The sequence below is a fragment of the Sinocyclocheilus anshuiensis genome, unplaced genomic scaffold, assembly GCF_001515605.1.
Source record: "Sinocyclocheilus anshuiensis isolate Anshui unplaced genomic scaffold, SAMN03320099.WGS_v1.1 scaffold2019, whole genome shotgun sequence".
NCBI classification, from domain to species: domain Eukaryota; kingdom Metazoa; phylum Chordata; class Actinopteri; order Cypriniformes; family Cyprinidae; genus Sinocyclocheilus; species Sinocyclocheilus anshuiensis.
In genome coordinates, this window is record NW_015548326.1 from 164,672 (window position 1) to 184,224 (window position 19,553).

Genomic DNA, 19,553 nt, shown 5'->3' on the forward strand with positions numbered 1-19,553 from the left:
CTTAGTTGAAAACGACACGTTTGAGAGAGGCGGGGCATAGAGGACCTACAATAATGTACAGTATTTGAAAAATAATGTGTTTTTTGAACATTAAAGCATGTCAACATATTCTGTTACACCAAATACACCAAATAATGATCTTTAAAATAGCATCATATGACCCCTTTAAGACCTGTTCTAGACCTGCCTCTATAAACTGCCCACATATGGGCTTTTTTTTTTTTTTTTTTACACGCTTGTCCCTGGGTAAATAATAGTGTAAAAACTTAAGACAGTTGTTTGCTTTTTCCTCTATATGCTCATTATTGTTTATATTAAATGGCTGGATTATAGACCTTTTTCCAGCATGTGAAAAGGCCCCTACTGCGTGACCTCCCTTTGTTCTATGGAATGAGACAAGATGGAGAATGTCCCTCTTTTTGCTTTTTTTTTTTTTTTTTTTTTTTTAGAAGAAAAGAGTCCAAAATCAATGTGACTTCTAAAAGTCACAGACTAGTTATTCTCACCTCTATTTTTAGCATATAAATATAGATGTCAGTCTTCCCTACTTAATGAAAACATATTGAGATTTTAACAATTTATGTATGTTGTGTTCTTGTCTTGCTTTAAAATATGCTGTTTTTAATATTAATGTAGTTCAGCTTTTACCTGTCCAGCTCATAAAAATGTTCAAGATGTTCCGATGTCCATTAAAAAGAAAAAAAAATGTGTGTGTATGTATGTATGTATATATATATATATATAAAAACCACAATTTTTTTCTTTTTTAATAATATATATATATACTTTTTTCCCCCTGTATTTATCATAATATATTTGTTGCATCTTGTGCAGATGCCACACTCCAGACGGTACCCATCCTCGGAGAGGGCCAGCCACTGCAGCTACCAAGATCGTTATCGGGAACGGGACAGAGATCGAGGGAGAAAACCTCGGCATCGCCGCTCACCGACGTTCTCCTCCAGCAGTGAATGTGAGAGGAGGGGGAGAGGACACAGACAGAATCCCGGCTATGCCCGATCCAGGAGGTATGATCAAGTACTGGAACCATTGACCAAAATTTCATGGTTTACCATTGCTTGATGCCTTACACGGCTCAAAAAAGCACAAGCTGATAGCAGTTGTTTTTCAGGGAAGTATTACAATAGTAATATTTACTTTATGTATATTTAGTAATAAATATAATAATCTTACTTTTTAATATGCATATTACGTAACAAAAACTGTTATCAGCACTGATAATAAGAAATGTTTCTTGAGCAGCAAATCAACATATTAGATAATTTTTTTAATTTTTATAAATCACTACTTTTCCCAAATAAATTGCTATTTGATTAACATATGGTACGTTTATTGTATTTACTAGTTCTACATGAGATGAAGTCAGTAGTTCCTTTGCCTCTTCTCTTTTTGGATTTCTTATGAATAATTTTTCAGATTTGAATTTCCTCTATGTATGCAGTATTCACCACTGACTTTATTTGCAATCAAAATGGTTTAAACTTTAATTATTAAGGTTTAATAATTAACCTGTGGTCATGTTTAAACCTGATAATATGGTAAAGTCCTAATTCTTTTTTTTTGAATGAATATTAATTCAAAACCAGGAAGTATGCAGTGGTTACTTTGAAGCAGAATCATTCTGTAATTCTGTAAAGTGTTAAATGGCACTTATCTTCTCCCCAGCTACGACAACCGCTCTTCAGACCGCAGGCCTTACGACAGACATTACGGCGAGAGCTATCGGCACCTGGACCACAGCCGCGACTGGGACAGGGAGCACGGGACGCCGAGCAACTACTACTCCCGCGACACCTCGCCCAGCTACGACTACCGCCGGGGCCACGATCGGGACCGTGAGGACTCGTACCGGAGGAAAGGCAGCAGGCGTAAGCACAAACGAAGGCGGCGTAGAACCAGGTCCTATAGCCCATCGTCCTCGGTGAGTACTTCAATACCCGAGCCTGCTCTTTCCCACCCCCAAATCCTTTCTCCTATCTCTACCCCTACACGCTCCTGTCTTTCTTTCTCCATAACGCTTTTCTTTTCCACAGCCCCAGGATTTGGTAAGTATGAACTCCTTTGTTTTATGTTCTTCTTTTTGTTGACGTTTTGTCTTTTTTGATAGTGATAGTCCGAGTCTTGGCTTTCAGTGTTAGCCCCATCTGTAACATTAAATAGTGAGACTCAATCCAATATTTTTGTCTTTTTTAATGGTGATAGTCCAAGTCTTGGCTTTCAGTGTTTATAATCAAATTAGCCCCATCTAGCATTATAGTGAGGCTCAATCCAATAGACATTAATGTTAATATTAATAGTAGTAAATAGGTTTGTTGGGAGAGCCTCCATAATTAATATCTCATAACTCTCATCCATTCTTTATCTTGCTCTATCTACACACCTATATAACTCTTTCACACAATTTAGATGTTAAAAAATAGATTTTTTTAAATGAAAGCATATAAAGTTATTTCATAATTTCAGCTCTTTTTAATTTTATTTCCAGTCTTCCAGTAGAGCAACCTTTTGCTTTGGATATGTAATAGTTGTGAATTAGCAATGCCTTTACTCATGTGCTCTTCTATGAGTAAATGTTGATGCAGGTTGCTTTTTGTGACTTTGTGACAGAGGGATGAGGGGGAGTTTGAAAGCAAGCAAGCAAGAAGGGAGGGGTAAAATGTTATCTTTGACTTGATCCCTTGCACTATATCCCTATCGTTATATATATCTCCTCACGTGGTGTCAAACGAATCGCCCCATGACCACCAAACCTACCTACAACAACTACAACACTGCTCATCTTCGTCGCCGTGGCTACGGCTGTCCCCCTCCACTCTCCCCGCTCCGCCCACCTCCCCTCCTCCCTCTGCGGTCGTGGCGTGACCTTTGACCTGTGACCCTGGCCGGGGCCGAAGCAGCGGAGTGACAGCGGGACGCGGGCACTTTGTGTGAGGGACGACGAGGAGGGTCACCTGATCTGTCGGAGTGGCGACGTCCTGCAAGAGAGATGTACACACTGCCACTACTACTACTCCTCTACTCCTATATCGTAACCTTTCTCCCTATCAGTACCAGCACACAGCAGACACACACAGGGGAGGGCAGGAGGTCATGATCATGATGTTGGTGGTGATGATGATGCTGCCATAGAATGTTCTCCCCTTTTGCCGGAACAGGCAAGGGGGAAGGCATGTCCAACATGTCTTTAGTAGCTCCTTTATTCATTCTTTTCAATGGGGTTGGGCTGTTTGTGTTGCTGTGTAGAAGAATTATGATCCTTTTTAATTCTTGACTGCCAGCTTCCCAGATTTAGCTTTTCCACGTCCCCATAATGTGCGTTTTATTCTGGTCTTGTTGCAGCATTTGGCTGCATCAAGATTCACATTGCGCCTACATCGTATGCTGTCAATCAATCATGTGATTGCTCTGTGACATTAGCAATGTTTCCAGAGTGACTATGCGTGTCATTTTTCATAGAAGATACAGTAATTTTTAGTTTTCGAATTGGCTTAAAGCAATCCCATAGTTTTAAAATCGTTTAGTTAAACATTTTATCTAATAAAGGCCGCTTATGTCTACGTCGGGCCATTTTTTCCTTCTTTTTTTTTTTATTAGAAATGCAGATTTAATTCTGTTTAATTAGATTTAAAATTAATTTAATTTAATTAGAATTTTTTTTTGAAAAATGTGCAGTTTTTTCAATCCATGTTTACTTTATTCCTTTCATCGAGTGTGTGCATATTGACACTTGTCCGATTTTTGTTTATTTTTTTTTTTTAGGTTAACCCAAATAGATAGTCACAGTTATGGTTAAAAATGTGATTGTAGGAAGTTTGTTTAGGATTTCTCTTTAAATGTGCTGTCTAATTGCTCTCTTTACATCTCCCCCTCCCCTTTCTCTACATCTTTCTCCCTCTATTTGTCTCTTAGATGAGATTGCCAGCACTTTGGGCGAGGGCACCTTCGGGAGGGTGATGCAATGTATTGATCATCGCAGGTGAACGTCATCTCTTAGCAACCAATCAGTTGCTTTACTACAAAATCAACATGGTGTGAACTTCAAATGAAAAAGTGTTGCTTGGCTGTTAAAATGTCTGTCTAGCTGTTAGGCTGGGAAATATCTGCTCTTGGGGCCAGAAATGCAGTGTGTGGTTATTATAGGCAGCAAGAAAAGCAAGGGCTTATAGGCTTATGTTTCCTTTAAGAAAATGTTCAGCAAAATAAGGACCACCCCACCTCTTACCGGTGCTTTTATTGCTCTATAGTGAGCGTTTTGATTATCAGTTTTACTTGCGTCTCTCTACAACAAACAAGACATCTGTTTACTATAGTCCCATGATCAAAGTAGTTAATTTCGTCTACTACTTCTACGAGACTGAAAACATGTATGCACTTCTGCTTGGCTAAGGGGTGGAGCACATGTCGCTCTGAAGATCATCAAAAATGTGGAGAAGTACAAAGAGGCTGCCAGGCTGGAGATCAACGTACTGGAACGAATCAATGAGAAGGATCCTGAGAATAAGAAGTGAGTTTGGATCACAATCTTTACAAAATTAACACAAATTCAGCATGTTTTGAGCAATTGTACATGCAGTACTTAAAGTATAGAGCATCTAGGTGCAGACTTACCAAAGACCACTGTATTTAATAACTTAAACAATGTTGTTTTCTTTTCTGTATTTCTCGATTCTTAGTCTGTGTGTGCAGATGTTTGACTGGTTCGACTATCATGGCCATATGTGTATCAGTTTTGAGCTGTTGGCTCTCAGCACTTTTGATTTCCTCAAAGAAAACAATTACCTGCCCTACTCCATTAGCCAAGTGCGTCATATGGCCTACCAGATCTGCTTAGCTGTCAAGTGTAAGTAAACACACTTTTCAAAAATCATATTGAAATTGGAATGAAAGTTTTTCACAGATGAAGCAGATGTTGCACTCCATCTGGCATGTATTAAAGGGCCAGTCCTGTATATATTATTTGTAAATATGCTAAGTTGGTCTGTTTCTCCTTATTTGCAGTTTTGCATGAAAACAAATTGACCCACACAGACCTGAAACCAGAAAACATCCTGTTCGTCAACTCTGACTTCACAATAACATACAATGTGGAGAAGGTGATGAGAGTTTCATTAGCTTTTAACCAAACCAATATTTTTTTGTAAGTTGACATCAGCTGTCAAAAACTCCATTAGCTGACCACTAATATAGATTCTCTCTTTGGTAGAAGCGAGATGAGCGTACTGTGAAGAACACAGCAGTGAGGGTGGTGGATTTTGGCAGCGCTACATTTGACCACGAGCACCACAGCACCATTGTTTCAACCAGGCACTACAGAGCACCTGAAGTTATTCTAGGTAAGGATGATCATGCCAGGTGACTGACCAAACATGTTGTTTGAGAAATACACAATGTTCTGGACGTAAATTTGAATTATAATAACTGGTAGTATTAGCATGATACGTGACTTGTTAAGTCACAGGACTAGAATGAGTTAATCGCTGCAGCAACACAGATTAGCTGCTTCCTTTCCACCACAGAGAATTTAATTAGAGCCAGCTAGAGACCACTGTGACTTCATTCAACAGACTGCAGGGAATTGTCCAACGTAAGACTGGTTGCCATGAAAGCTGATACCCATCCTAAATCTCTTATGAAATATTCTGTTATGAAATATGTTGCTTTGCTGTAAATATAAATTAGTCAATGGGCAATCTTATTTATAAGTACACTACCTATAAAAATGTTGGGGTCAGTAAGATTTTAAAAAGTCTCTTATGTGCCAAGGCTTCATTTATTATTTATTTATATTGTGAAATATTATCATTTAAAATAGTTGTTTTCTATTTTAATTTACTTTAAAATATAAGTTATTTCTGTCATCGCGAATCTGAATTTTCAGCATCATTACTCCAGTCTTCAGTGTCACATGATCCTTCAGAAATCATTCTAATATGCTGATTTGTTGCTCATGAAACATTACTTATTATCAATGTTAATTCTTTGAATAGAAAGTTTTTATTTGTATTTATTTTGTAACATAAATGTCTTTACTGTCACTTTTGATCAATTTAATGGGTCCTTGCTGAATAGAAGTATTAATTTCTTTAAAACAAAAAATAATAAACTTACTGACCTCAGACATTTTCAATGGTAATGTATTTGTATAATTCACCTACAATCCTTGCAGAGAATCATAATTGCGATGTAATCACAATTTTTTTTTTTTTGCAGTTTTCGACCTGAACAGTTTGCACACTTGCTGCTGACTGAATATACTGTACAGTGTCCTGGTTACAAGGTTACCATTAGATGACTCTATAACTCAAAATGTTATACCAAATGGTTTTTCCTTGCAGAATTGGGCTGGAGTCAGCCGTGTGATGTGTGGAGTATTGGCTGTATCCTCTTTGAGTACTACCTCGGCTTCACTCTTTTCCAGGTACAAAACCTAGCTCCACTACTTCCTTTTTCATGCCACCTTTCTGAGTCATGACAGCAGGTCTACACAGTCTACCACTCTTATTTATGTTCACTAAGCAGCTTAAGATCAGGTAGACTGACCAAAGGGTTACATGTGTCCACGTACGCACACTAAAGCCAAACACCTGGTATTAACCCTTTGACCTCAGATGTGCTCACTAATGCTCTCTCTCTTTCTCATGCAAACACAGATCTCTGCATAGGAACATATGTCATACCTTTATTGTAAAACCCGCCAAAAATGTGTGCAAAGAATCTAAATATGCAGTGCTCATCCATCTTAATTTTCTTTGTTGATGTCTTCAGACTCATGATAATCGGGAGCATTTAGCCATGATGGAGAGAATTTTGGGCCCTGTTCCATCCCGTATGATTCGTAAGACTAGGTAAGTCTTTGATGCTAGTAACTGTCAGTTTTCCAAAGCCTGTCTTCAAAGCATAGTTTACATGTCATTCATGCTTACATGTGCAGCAGTTTGTGCAACTAAAATGATCATTCCTCCATCCCATAGGAAACAGAAATACTTTTATCGTGGACGTCTGGACTGGGACGAGAACTCTTCAGCAGGACGATACGTCAGAGAAAACTGCAAACCTTTACGGGTAAGTAACAGACTGTTTTGGGGCTTCATATTTAAGTCTTTTGATTTAACTTTTGTTTTCCCTTTTTTCTTAAATGAATACAACTTTGAAGTTTTAATATATGTGACCTTATTTGGCCTGGAAAGCAAATGTAATAGTGAATAGTGGATATAAATTTGTTTTAGAATGTTTATATAAATCTGGGCGGTCATATGTTAATGTTCTCATACAGTGTTCTTTATCTTTCTTCTCTCTCTCAGAGATATCTTCTGTCTGAAGCTGAAGAGCATCACCAGCTCTGCGATCTGATCGAGGCCATGCTGGAGTACGAGCCAACGAAGCGTCTCACTCTGGCTGCAGCCCTGAGACATACTTTCTTTCAGAGCACCATCAGCAGCGCTGACCAGAGCGCCGGCAAGAACTGGGAGGGCAACCGTGACATCAGTCGGTGACAGTGACATTCGTCTTCAACCAACGTCTCTCTCTGTCTTACGCCCAAAAAAACCCTGAGGACTCGCATGCCAAGAAAGATACCATGGAGCTAAACTGGCATGGCATAACGTTTTATAGTGCAAGAGAAGCATATGATTTCTCAGTCATCTTCCCATGATGTGAGAACATCTCCGTGTGCAGCGGGACAATGTGAGGAACTTGGCACTTCTAGAAGATCCTAGTAAACCGTCATGCTTGTATGTGATTGATTGGACATTTGGAGGGTTTTTGAATAAATATGCCCTTCAAGTTCAGTTCTTCCAGCCAGTTGTGGCTAATGGTATTGTTGGACTGCCATAAGCAGGGGAAAATGTATTTGATGGGGGGGGGAAGCATTAACGTTACACTCCATTTGAGAAAATAACTGACAAAACAAGCATCACTGTTACAATATAGTTATTTTTGGGCAAATCTGTTTTGTGCATTTTAGCCCTCAGCTGATAATCGCAGATGCATTATAACACACTGTTTGTATTCGGTTCAATTCAAACCAAGTATCAGAGCAGCAGTGTTCCGGTGATTGTGTCCCTCAGCACACGTTTACAGTATTTATTTAGTTATCCGGACATCTTATTTTGTGTCTGTATGGATTTGACTGTATAAATTTGTAAATATGAATAAATATATGTTATGACTATAGAATAAAGGGCCTATCTGTTTGCTTGCTGTGAATGTGTTTTCACAGCGGCTCTCCAGGCAAAATTACTATTATTATTATTCCTTTATTTAACCAGGAAATCGCATTGAGATATTGCTATCTCTTCTTCCAGTGAGACCTGGTCAAGACGGCAGCACATAAAGTTTCATACAAAAAGAATCACAGAGACCGTACCACAAATTATACAATCACAATTGATAAATAAAATCAGATCATGAAAAACAATTACAAGTATCCTTTAAAACAAAAAAAATGTTTTTACAATCGCAACGTTCTCGTCATGTCGTTTCTATATTGACTCAATGTGTGCAGATGATATTCTGCTGAAATGAATTAAACTTTTGGCACTTGATTGGGAGTTAATGCAGTGCTTTAGCTTGAGTTGAACGCTATGAAACTGTCTTCTGCTCTTTATAATCCTTTGGCTTTACAACTCAATTTTCTGTGGTCTTTAATAAGCACATCCCTCAGGAATATTTTGAAGCTCGAGTATTAAATCATAACATTTTTCCATTCAATCTTAATATTTTATCTCTAATGGATATGAGGCATGCATTTGAAGAAATAGTTTACCCAAAAATGAAAATGTACTCACCCTCAGGCCCTCCAAGATATAGATGTTTGTTTTTTTAATCAGATCGGATTTGGGGAAATTTAGCATCACATCATTTGCTCACCAATGGATCCTCTGCAGTGAATGGGTGCAAACAGCTGATAAAAGCATCACAGTAATCCACATGACTCCAGTCCATCAGCTAATGTCTTCTGAAGTGAAAAGATGTGTGCTTGAAACCGTCATATTGTCTGAATCAGGAGATAAATATGAACAGACAAAGAACTGTTTACTAGCATCTACTAAAATTGTTCTGTGCAAATATGTTGGTGGACTTTTATGTGAGAGGACAACAGGGAATTTACTTTTTCACTGGAAGAAGCTTTATGGATTATGGATTCGTATTTGGTCCAGAACCACGAGTTTAAAGTTAAAACACCTTAATGATGGATTTGTTTCTTTCAAACATGCAACTTTTTACTTCACAAGATGGTAGTTGATGGACTGGAGTCGTGTCGGTTACTTGTGGATTATTGTGATGTATTTATGACACTCATTCTGATGGCACCCATTCACTGCAGTGGATCCATTGGTGAGCAAGTGATGTAATGCTAAATTTATCCAAATCTGTTCTGATAAATAAACTAGCTCATCTACATCTCGGATGGCCTAAAGGTGAGTAAGGCCCCGATCACACCGAACACGTCGGGTGCTTTTTCTGCTCAGTGTTGCTTTTTTTTTCCAACTTCAGGCGCTCAGAGCGCTCCGGCAAAAAAACGCGAAACAGCGCGCAGAAAGCTCACTGCCACCCGAAAACAATTTTAAAAAGGCGCCTCTCACTGCAAAAAACGCGTTCTGTGTGATCGGGGCCTAAATTTTCAGCAAACGTCCATCATTCCTTAAAACTAATTGTAAAGACATTGCAGTAATGCAACAATGGCACTGATTCTAAAAATATGAAAACATAAACATGTCAAGAGCAAAGATGTGATGAAAGAATGAAAGATTCCAGAGATGTATTAAGAGTTTTTTTTGTTTTTATTGGCCCTCTTTTCCTCATTCATGGCCAAAAGATTTAAAGAGCACAGCTTAGTGTGTAGACAATCACAGTAAAGCTCTTCTACAAGCACCTTTTCTCTGACCAGCCATTAAGCTTTATTTAGAAAGCATCACTCTAGCCGACTCTCAGTCATTTAGTCATTCCAAACCTATTGTCAAATGAGAAACATAGACTAAAACACACCCAACATACAACCTGAATACAGTATTTGCTAAAGAGTGCAAAAAATGAACTTAGCCACATTTCCACCTAATGAACAGCAACAGTTCACGTATAATATTTCATGGATAAAACTTGCCATGCAATGGACAAAATGTTCATACTAGAGTGTCTTTGGCCCAATAAACTAACCTGTATTAGTAGAAAATAATATATGTTTTCATGAATCATTTTGAATTACTGAAGAAATGACTGTAATGTTAAATTGAGAATGAACTCGAAACAGGTTGTTTGAGGCTAAATAGTGTAACAGCTGTTGAGGTTAAAAATGACTTTGTCACGTCATTCGTTCAACACGGACTTCATTCACATGTTCATCTCATGTTGTCTGTAAAGCTCCTCAATCTGTTTTCCCTCCTACCTTCCCATCTGCTGGGAGGAAAGATCTTACCCTTAATCTGTTCAGATCAATAATCATACAACAGCTATTTCTCTTCAACTGTTTAAGTTACTGTAAGTCTAAAGAAAAACAGGTGGCCAACTTCACCATACTAAAATATAGTTTTACACAGTTGTAAATGAAATGATATTAGCAGCACCATGTCAGTGGTTGACTGTGAAACTCCCACCATCACTAATGTGATTAGGTCTATAATCAATTACGTCATTTGGGAATTAGCTGGGACAGATGCAGAGAGGGAGCTGGCTTTAAAAACATGTAGCTCAACAAGACTGTTGGAAAGCTTGCAGATGGTGCCTGAGTTTGGACGTCAGTTTCCTTGGATCAAATGATGTGCATCTGAAGAGTTTCAACAGATATCAGGTAAGTCGGACCTTTATGCTTAATGTTTTTCTGTTATTATGATCTACATGAAGAACTTAAGATTGTATTGTACTATACTTACAATACACAACTAAATAAGTGCATTTTCACGAGTGACTATCAAATGTGATAATAGATTATTTTAGTTCAATTATCTATATTACTTTATTATATTAACTGTTTATAAATTCAGTGCATTCATCATAAGGATGCATTTATTTATTTGTACATTGTAAGTAAAGTAGATACGTGATATGTGTAGATATGTGATTATCACATGTAATTAGCATTTTTGCATAATACAGTATGTATAAAATTTGGTAAGATTTTTTTTTTTTAATGTTTTTGAAAGACGTCTCCTATGCGCACCAAAGCTTTGAATAAATACTGTATTAGATACAGTAAAAAGAGTAATATTGTGAATTTTTGAATATATTGTAAATTTAAAATTCCTGTTTTTTTTTTTTTTTGATATTTAAAAAATGTGATCATCATGCACAGAAGATACATAAAGATACATAGAACATACATATAAAAATGTCAATATATGCAAGCTTACTACTATATATATATATATATATATATATATTTATTTTTATTTTTATTTTTATTTTTTTTAGTGTTGTTTACTATAAATTGATTGGTATATGTGATTTTTTTTCTAGGTTTTAATGCAGCCTGTGCTTACATTTATTTATTAGACTGGGACGTATGAAACTGGAGAAGCTGGAATACACTTCCTCTTGAATTTCAGTAGGCTGTCACTTTTTGAGAATTTGAGAAAGACTCAAGTTCGTAAACACACGCTAAAGGAGAGATGAATTCCGTGGTGAAGAAATCCCTGGGTGCCCCCTTCCGACAGCTGAGCAGCTGCGTGAGCGGGGATAAGGACGGATTTAGCCGGAAAGGCAAGACCGTCCGCAGGAAGAGCGCCCCCTGCTGCTACAGTCAGACAGCACACGACTCGTCCTGGTTAAGGACTTACCAAGCAGAACTGCACAGGGAAAGGTACTAAAATACGCTTATAAAATTATTAGACACTTATTATCCGATCTTTATTGCATAATATATTATGTAATTGTTTGTATTTTGTCTGAGCAGGAAACAGAGGCAAGTCAAATTTGCGCAGAAGAATGCAGAAAGAACCGCAATAAGGGCACATTATAGAAGCCCTCACCGCTTCACAAAGGTACGTTTGTGCTGTTTTTCATCACTTAAAATGATATGTGCTGAAATAGCAGAATATACTGGCTAACTTATAATATATGTACATTTTTCAGGCACCTGTACAGAGGGCAAACTTAAAAAGCAAGACCCCCACCAAAAGTGACAACTCTTTTTTTGGTGCCTTCCGGGGACTCAGTCTCAGTATGAATGGAGCACAAGCCTCCATAACATCAGCATCAAATGCAGATCCGTGTAAAGTCATGTGACCACAGAGAAGCAACCATTTCAAATTACTCTAATGATGGGACAACTGATTGTTATCCAGTTTATTTCCTGGTTACCAAAAGGAACTTCCTTTGTTGCTGCTAATATCTCAGTTCAATATCTGAGGTGAATTATGACCTACAGATGCTGCATTCCAGGAATATAATTTGATTTTGATATATCATGATAAGATATCATGATTATGATAAGTCATGAGACCTCAATGAAAATCAGGATTTATAATTTAAGAAATAATAATAATATAATAAAAGGTCTTTAGCTATTTAAAAATATAAATAAAACAAAGAAGTAAATTGATAGGCTATTTAATAAATATTTAACATTGTACACTTTAAGCCACTAACTAAAATCTGAAAATACATTTGAATGGTAAATTATAAGAGTTTTCACTGGTGGTCTCAGACTCGTTGTACAGTATGTGTGGTTTATATGTATTTTCTCCATATTTCTGTACCTCTTGTATTTATTTATTTTTCTTGAACGCTCAAGTTGTACAGTAACTTTAAAACAACTGAGCTCAAATTTGTTTCTCAGATGCCTCAAATTACACCGTTATTCTAACTGGTAAACAACTGAACCAGTTTATGACAGCTTATGTTTCTGGCGTTCTTTTGCGTTAAACATTTCCAATAAAGACGATCTTCATTTTATCACTTTGCAGATAATTGTACCTGAATTTTGCTAAATTGTTCAAGTTACATATGTGAACACAGTGAACAAAACTGTGTTTGTCAAACAGGCCTTGGTGCTGTATTTACGTAAGACATGACCGAGCACATTTGGCCATGTTCCCCATCTCTTTGTAGAAAGCCTGTGTACAGCAAAGGCCATGTCTTTAATGATTTCCTCTTGTTTGCCAAAGGTAAAGCATCTCACTTATGCTCAATACCTCAAGCGTGAGACGGAAATGTTACGCCCCTTGCCATATTGTGATGCCCTGTCCGGCGCTTCTTCCACGGTGAAAGCCGATCCGGCGATCGACAATGCAAAGTTGTATTATTTCCTCAGCAACCAGCACGGATCAGCTCTAGGCATGACGAAGCAGATATCGTCCTCTTTTGTAAGACCAAACAAAGTAATTTCGCTTTCACAACTAAGCACACAGCGCCTTCACGACATGGCAGCAGCAATAATACTACAGCGAGAATAAAAGTTACGCCTTCTTTCTTTGCGTGAACATTTGGGCGCGTTATGCAAATCTTCCCACATCGTGACGTAGATATGTGGGGGCGTGTTAGAACGAGCCGTTTTAGGAGGGCGTGGTTGACTCTTAACTTTTATAAAGAATATCTCTTTGGATTTGAGACTTTAGTCTTTGCAACTTTACAGATCTTCTTTATGCACCAAGAGCTTGAAACACTCCAAAGAGAAAGGAAAAATGTAAATCGCATCATATGACCCCTTTAAAATGAATGTGTAGCATAGGCTACAGTATATTTCTGCACACGCGCAGAATGTATTTCTAAAGCTCGCAGCAGCCTCAGGTAAATATACCTGTGAGCCTCCAGCGGATTCAGTGTCCTCTAGCACAGGTTGGCCCCGCCCATTTCCTTCCCAGCCGCGCCGTTGAGGTGTGACGCTCTCTCCTCTACCTGTTCATCCCGACAGCTTGTTGAACAGATAACACGCATGTGTCAGCAGAGAGGGAGATAAAAACAGCGCCTGCTTTCAAGAAGCCGATTATACACAAACCTCCGCGGGTTTCATCGCGTTCTCTAACTGACGCGTGATTTGACGACAAGACAACCCGCGCGCTCATTCCGAGGAGGTTTTGCCAGCGCGCGACATGGTTTATGTGTGGAAAGTGGATACGGGGGAATAATATTGACAATAAATGCACTTATTCCCAAAGGAACTTTTCAAGGGCAGATGGATTCTCCTCGGAAGTTTTGGGATCACGCGAGAGTCCGTTTGCACGGGTAAACTCACAGTAAATAGCTACAGTAAATGGACATGTTTGGGCTTTTTGAAATGCTAGTTGAGACCTAATGCGTTGTGTTCATATATTACTAGAGAAAGAGTTTAAAAAGAAGGTTAAGTTTGCATTATGAGTATGTAAAGAAAAATTAACAAATACATTCATCTTAAATAAGAGTTAAAATCATATTTAGACCTATTCATATTAAAAAAGTTTTTGTAGGCCTATACAAACCTTACATGGTTTCCAAATACAAAAGGATTCTGAATTTGGAAAGCATCATGTCCTCATTCTCTTCTTGAGACTCCCATCTGCCAAACTAGTCATCAACCTGAACCTGCATTAACATCAGATCTGAATTATGGATGGTGATGGACAGCCTCTGGCTTCAAAGGGTGACTCAAAGCTCCGCTCCAGAGGTGGCTTCTCCCTAAACAACTGGCGTTCCTCTTCGAGGACTTTACTTCGAGGAGGAGAGGATGTGAGCCGAAGGCTGCTGTCCGTTGTGAACCACCAGGAATGCACAGACTCGGGGGCCAGTCCCACCTCAAAATCCCTTGAGGTGACCGCAGGGTTAGATGGCACAACAGCAACCACCACCACCTCCACCGTGACCACATCCACTCCGCCTCGCCTCGACAAAGCCATGGCAGAGTCAGCAGGGCCTGCGGGAGCCCCTCAGCCATCCGAATCAGAAGAAAGTGTCTTCGCTGACCAGTCCACATTTCTCCAGAGACAGTTCAGCTCCTTGCTGCAGCCAGGGGTCAACAAGTTCTCACTGCGAATGTTTGGGAGTGCAACGGGTGTTGCAGCCGAGCAGGAACGGGTCAAGTCATTTGGGGTTTGGATTATACATCCATATAGTGACTTCAGGTGAGTGACGCAGGGGAAAGGGAAAATATGACTTGGCAGATCATCAAACAAGGGTAGTGTTGTTGTGAATGTCACAGTAGTCTTATAAGCAAATTTATTTGATTATAGTAATTTGAGCATAGTAATTTTAGGAACAAAATTAATGCTTCTTCTTTTTTTTTTCTTTTTTTTTTAAATACTCTGAATTTTTAAGTCAAGCCAACAGTCGTGTTATTGTGTTTGTTCAGTCCAAGTAGGCTACTGAAAAAATGAAATGGGTTTGTGGTTCTAATCCGTTCCACCTCTCCCCAGCATGCATTGGGGCATGTATGATTATGTTTGCTAGTTTTATTTGCACAGCTGCTGTTTATTTTGCTGTTACTTTTTGTAGCTTGTCAGGATGAGTTAGTGGTTAAAATGATCAGTTGATTGTGGCATTTAAAGTATTTCATTTTGTGTTTTTTTGTCTTATGTGTTACACATAGTGTAACATTACACATGTTACACTTTGTTCTTCCAGTGTTATTTTAGTATAATAGATATACTATTAAAATATTTCTTAATATTTGGATTTAGTTTTTATTTTTGTATTTTTAGATAATTTTTTTTGAAATGTACATTTAAAAAAATGTCTATTAAGGTTTTATTTTTAGTTTGTAATTTCAACTTCAACGTAGACATGCTTCAACATGCTTCAAATTAGAAATGTTGCCTTAGTTACTAACTAAAATAAAATAATTAAAAAATATATTTTATTTCAGTTAACATTTATAGTAGGGCTGCACGATAAATCGCATGCGATATTTAACTCGCATCTGTTAACACATTTTTATATATAGGCCTATTTTGTTTTAGTTAACTATAACAATACTGCTCCATGAATATAGAAAACATGAGATGAAGCACATAATTGTGAATAATTTAACTATAAATATAGAGAATAATTTGCATAGAACTTTTTCTGAACTAGATACAGTGCATGAGATCTTTTAATTATTTAATATAAACTGGTAATTGTTACAATGATGCAAACTTTAAGTCATGTCAACAAAGGCAAACAAACTGTCAGTTTGCGTACTCAAATTTTTTATTTTATTTATTTTAGTTTTTACAGAATCCCGTCAACAATTATTAGTGGTGCTTCACTGTTAGTCTTGCACATACTTAGGGTGAGGAGTGTTACATTTCGGTGCTCAGATTATGCAATTTGTTGATTCAGAATTAAAGGGGTCATATGATGTTGCTAAAAAGAACATTATTTTGTGTATTTGGTGTAATAAAATATAAACGAGGTATTTGTTGCATCCAGTGGGGACATAATTACGGATTATAATGACTTATACTGTCTTTTTACTCGTTGCGTTGCATCATGCCGCGTAAACATAAAACCATGTCTGCATTTGTGATCAGAGAAGTGACAAACAACAAGCCCTACTCTACACTGCTCAAAACTCACGTTTGAATGATCAGTGGCAAATCCTTTAAATATGAAAAAAACGTACTTACAGTCTGTGAGTCAGAACAGCCGGCATTGTAGTCTACTCTCCCAGGATCAGGAAACAGTCTTCCATAAAATGCGCTGGACACATCTGAATATTTGGGTTGAAGTGTTCTGGAACAGTGTTGTAAATACAACTTAACCACTGATTTCTAGTCGTGTCCTCTTTTGGAAGACCAAACAAAGTAGTTTCACTTTCACAACGAAACACATCGTCACACACGACGGGCTAGAGTGAGCGGAGGCCGGTGGGCTTGAGAACGGCGCGGCCAGCTTGCGGCAACCACATGTGACGACCCCGGGCTGGACTCCGCTTCGGTTACGCCTTCTTTCTTTGCGTGAACATTTGGACGGCGTTATGCAATTCTTCCCACATTGTGATATAGACATGTGGGGGCGGGTTATAACGAGCCGTTTTAGGTAGGTTTGGCTGACTCTTAACTTTTATAAAGAATATCTCTTTGGATTTGAGACTTTAGTCTTTGCAACTTTACAGATCTTCTTTATGCACTAAGAGCTTGTAACACTCCAAAGAGAAAGGACAAATTTAAATCGCATCATATGACCCCTTTAAGATTTTTACCTGATAGATCATAAAATTTTTTGGGGAAAAAAAATGCATTGAAAGAGCCTCCTGGAACCATAATTTTATAGCAACTTAAGTGTGGACCTAGTATCATGTGGGTGACTTTAAAAAAAAACAAAACAAGTACCTCTCACATTTTCTTCAGAATGGGTAAAAATATTTAAAAAGTTAGGGTGGTTGATATATAACAATAGAGAATAGCAGTGATGTGAGAAAACACCTTGCCAATTACATATCATTTTCATTGCTGTCAATAATCACACAATGTCAACAAGCACTTACGCCTCAAATCAGGACCTTAAAGCACAAAACTTTCAATCACCACAGTAAAGCACAATGCAACACAGGTCAGTTACAGCGCTTTCCCTTATAGAGTTACCATTAGCCGGAAAGGGTATCAGCATTCATGGATGGGCTGGAAAGACCCTCTTGGTTACAGAGTGTCATGTTGATGTTCTTTGTCTGAAACACATACGCAGAGAAAGCAGCAAGATGTAAAGGGATAAACAGATTGTGTTTTCAGAAAGCAAGACATGACCGGTAATAGGAACTCAATCTCTACACCTTTTTCATGCACAGAGTCCAAAGAGAAAAAGATGTTTGCATAAGTAGGAGATCAAAACAAAAATGTTTGAATCTTTAATCCAATTTAATGAGGCACTAGAATCACCAGTTACATGTCTTATTTTACCATAATTTGTTACATGTGCCAAATCTTTCTTTTAGTTACAGTAAAACAAACCCTTGAGCTAATTACTCCTGTTTTATCAACGTGGATCAATTGTGTACTAAATTTCCAAGCTGAGTTGCTGGTAACACTGTTTTTAATTACTTTACTTTAACTCTATACTTACAGATAACATTAAACACTATTTTGTTAAACTAAGAACATCTACTTTTACTCTTTTTAACAGGAAAATGTGACAATGAAGGCGAAATGATCATTTATCATAGATCATTTTTTTAAATCTGTTTATTTAGTTTGTAATTAATTAAATTTTTAGTGATTTTACTACGTCAACTTAAACTAAATGAAAAATGTAAATGTTGCCTTGGCTACTAATTTAAGTAAAATATGTTAAGTTTTTAAATATTTTATTTCAGTTAACATTAAATAAATATGTTAAAATATATTTTTAGTTTTAGTTAATGATAACAGTACTGATATATGTATATTTCTAATAGAAAATGTGATGAAGCACATAATTGAGAATAATTTAAATGTAATTGTAGATAATTAATTGTAGAAAAATTACTATTATAACATTGATGTTTTAAACTGGGATTTTTACTTTTGCACTTTTTACTGGGGAAAGTATGATAAAGGTGAAAAGGTCATGATCTATTACAACTTGAATCTTTTTGTTTAGCTGATGAGTAGTTGACTGATATGAGTATGAGTATAAGACTGATATGTGTTAATAAGCTGTCTAAAATTAAACTCTTTCACTGGAAAAAAAAATCAATGCTGTCCGTAGATTTTAGCCACAGATTTATCATCTTTGTCACAAGAAATATCATAGAGTGCGTGAAAGTCGTCAGTTTCTTTTAGTGTCAAACCTACCTAGAGCTCAGGTCAATCGTTGTCATCACTGGAATTGTCTGATACTCAACACAACTTCCATTTTATTTACTCTTGCGTTAATTCTTACATCAAATGGCAACCATATGATATAAATCAAATTCAAGAAAGTGTATTAAAAATGCCCATTCATTCCAGGTGACTGACGCTGCTTTGGAAAATATGACCACAGATGGAAACTTCAAACCACCAAGCACATGTACAGTAGTGCGTTAAAGGGCACATATCCAGTTTAAACAGTCGCATTCTGTACGGTATGTTCATGACTCTCCCATAACCACTTTAGTAATTAACATGAAGAGGAATGTTTTGCAACACGTGTAATTGACGGAATTAGCCTGTTTGCTTAAAGTCGTCAATACTTATTTGAATGAATGTCTTATATTGCGCTTGAGCATTTGAATCAAACTTTATGTCCATGATGGTATAATTTGTAATAGCAGACATGCTCTACAGAGTCACATATTTGATTCTTAGAAAATAATCTTTTAGTTATCTGCAAACTCCGGGCTGGTTGAATTTCTTTCCACGAAGCATGTGATGTTGCCATAGGATGGTGTCTTATTAAGTTAAAGGGACAGTCACCCTATAGCGCTCTGAAAGACTGGTTCAAACCAGCGACATTTAGGTTATCGGCCTGGATCTTTAAACCACAAGGAATAACGGATTGAATTTTTCTCTGCTTTGTTTTTAATACATTTTTGTAACCAATGTTGTTTAGTTTTGAGGCAACATTATCTGCAAGAAAGCTTCAAAATTCATACAAAAGAGCAAAATTATTAGGGTTTAGATTACGGATGAATGACACATTACTTATTGATTGTTATTAATTTTCTTATATTTTTATTTATATTCTTA

General features: G+C 37.3%; 2 protein-coding genes across 3 annotated transcripts in view; both read left to right on the forward strand.

Annotated features, from left to right (window-relative positions):
- Nucleotides 1–7,558, forward strand: part of LOC107656479 (dual specificity protein kinase CLK2-like) — a 9,995-nt gene extending 2,437 nt beyond the window's left edge. Inside the window, exons 2-14 of one of the 2 annotated variants that reach the window (XM_016444360.1) lie at nt 835–1,028; nt 1,687–1,942; nt 2,055–2,066; nt 2,919–3,009; nt 3,931–3,997; nt 4,409–4,525; nt 4,695–4,861; nt 5,020–5,114; nt 5,225–5,354; nt 6,357–6,439; nt 6,787–6,866; nt 6,993–7,083; nt 7,323–7,558. In XM_016444360.1, the coding sequence (XP_016299846.1) occupies nt 835–1,028; nt 1,687–1,942; nt 2,055–2,066; nt 2,919–3,009; nt 3,931–3,997; nt 4,409–4,525; nt 4,695–4,861; nt 5,020–5,114; nt 5,225–5,354; nt 6,357–6,439; nt 6,787–6,866; nt 6,993–7,083; nt 7,323–7,514 (1,575 nt within the window). In that variant the 3' untranslated portion in view covers nt 7,515–7,558. The remainder of the gene's footprint in view (nt 1–834; nt 1,029–1,686; nt 1,943–2,054; nt 2,067–2,918; nt 3,010–3,930; nt 3,998–4,408; nt 4,526–4,694; nt 4,862–5,019; nt 5,115–5,224; nt 5,355–6,356; nt 6,440–6,786; nt 6,867–6,992; nt 7,084–7,322) is intronic. The other variant, XM_016444361.1, reaches the window with a different exon arrangement.
- Nucleotides 7,559–13,730: 6,172 nt separating this feature from the next.
- LOC107656480 (potassium/sodium hyperpolarization-activated cyclic nucleotide-gated channel 2-like) overlaps nt 13,731–19,553 on the forward strand; it is a 14,255-nt gene continuing 8,432 nt past the window's right edge. Inside the window, exons 1-2 of the mRNA XM_016444362.1 lie at nt 13,731–14,178; nt 14,530–15,050. Of these exons, the coding sequence (XP_016299848.1) occupies nt 14,539–15,050 (512 nt within the window). The 5' untranslated portion in view covers nt 13,731–14,178; nt 14,530–14,538. The remainder of the gene's footprint in view (nt 14,179–14,529; nt 15,051–19,553) is intronic.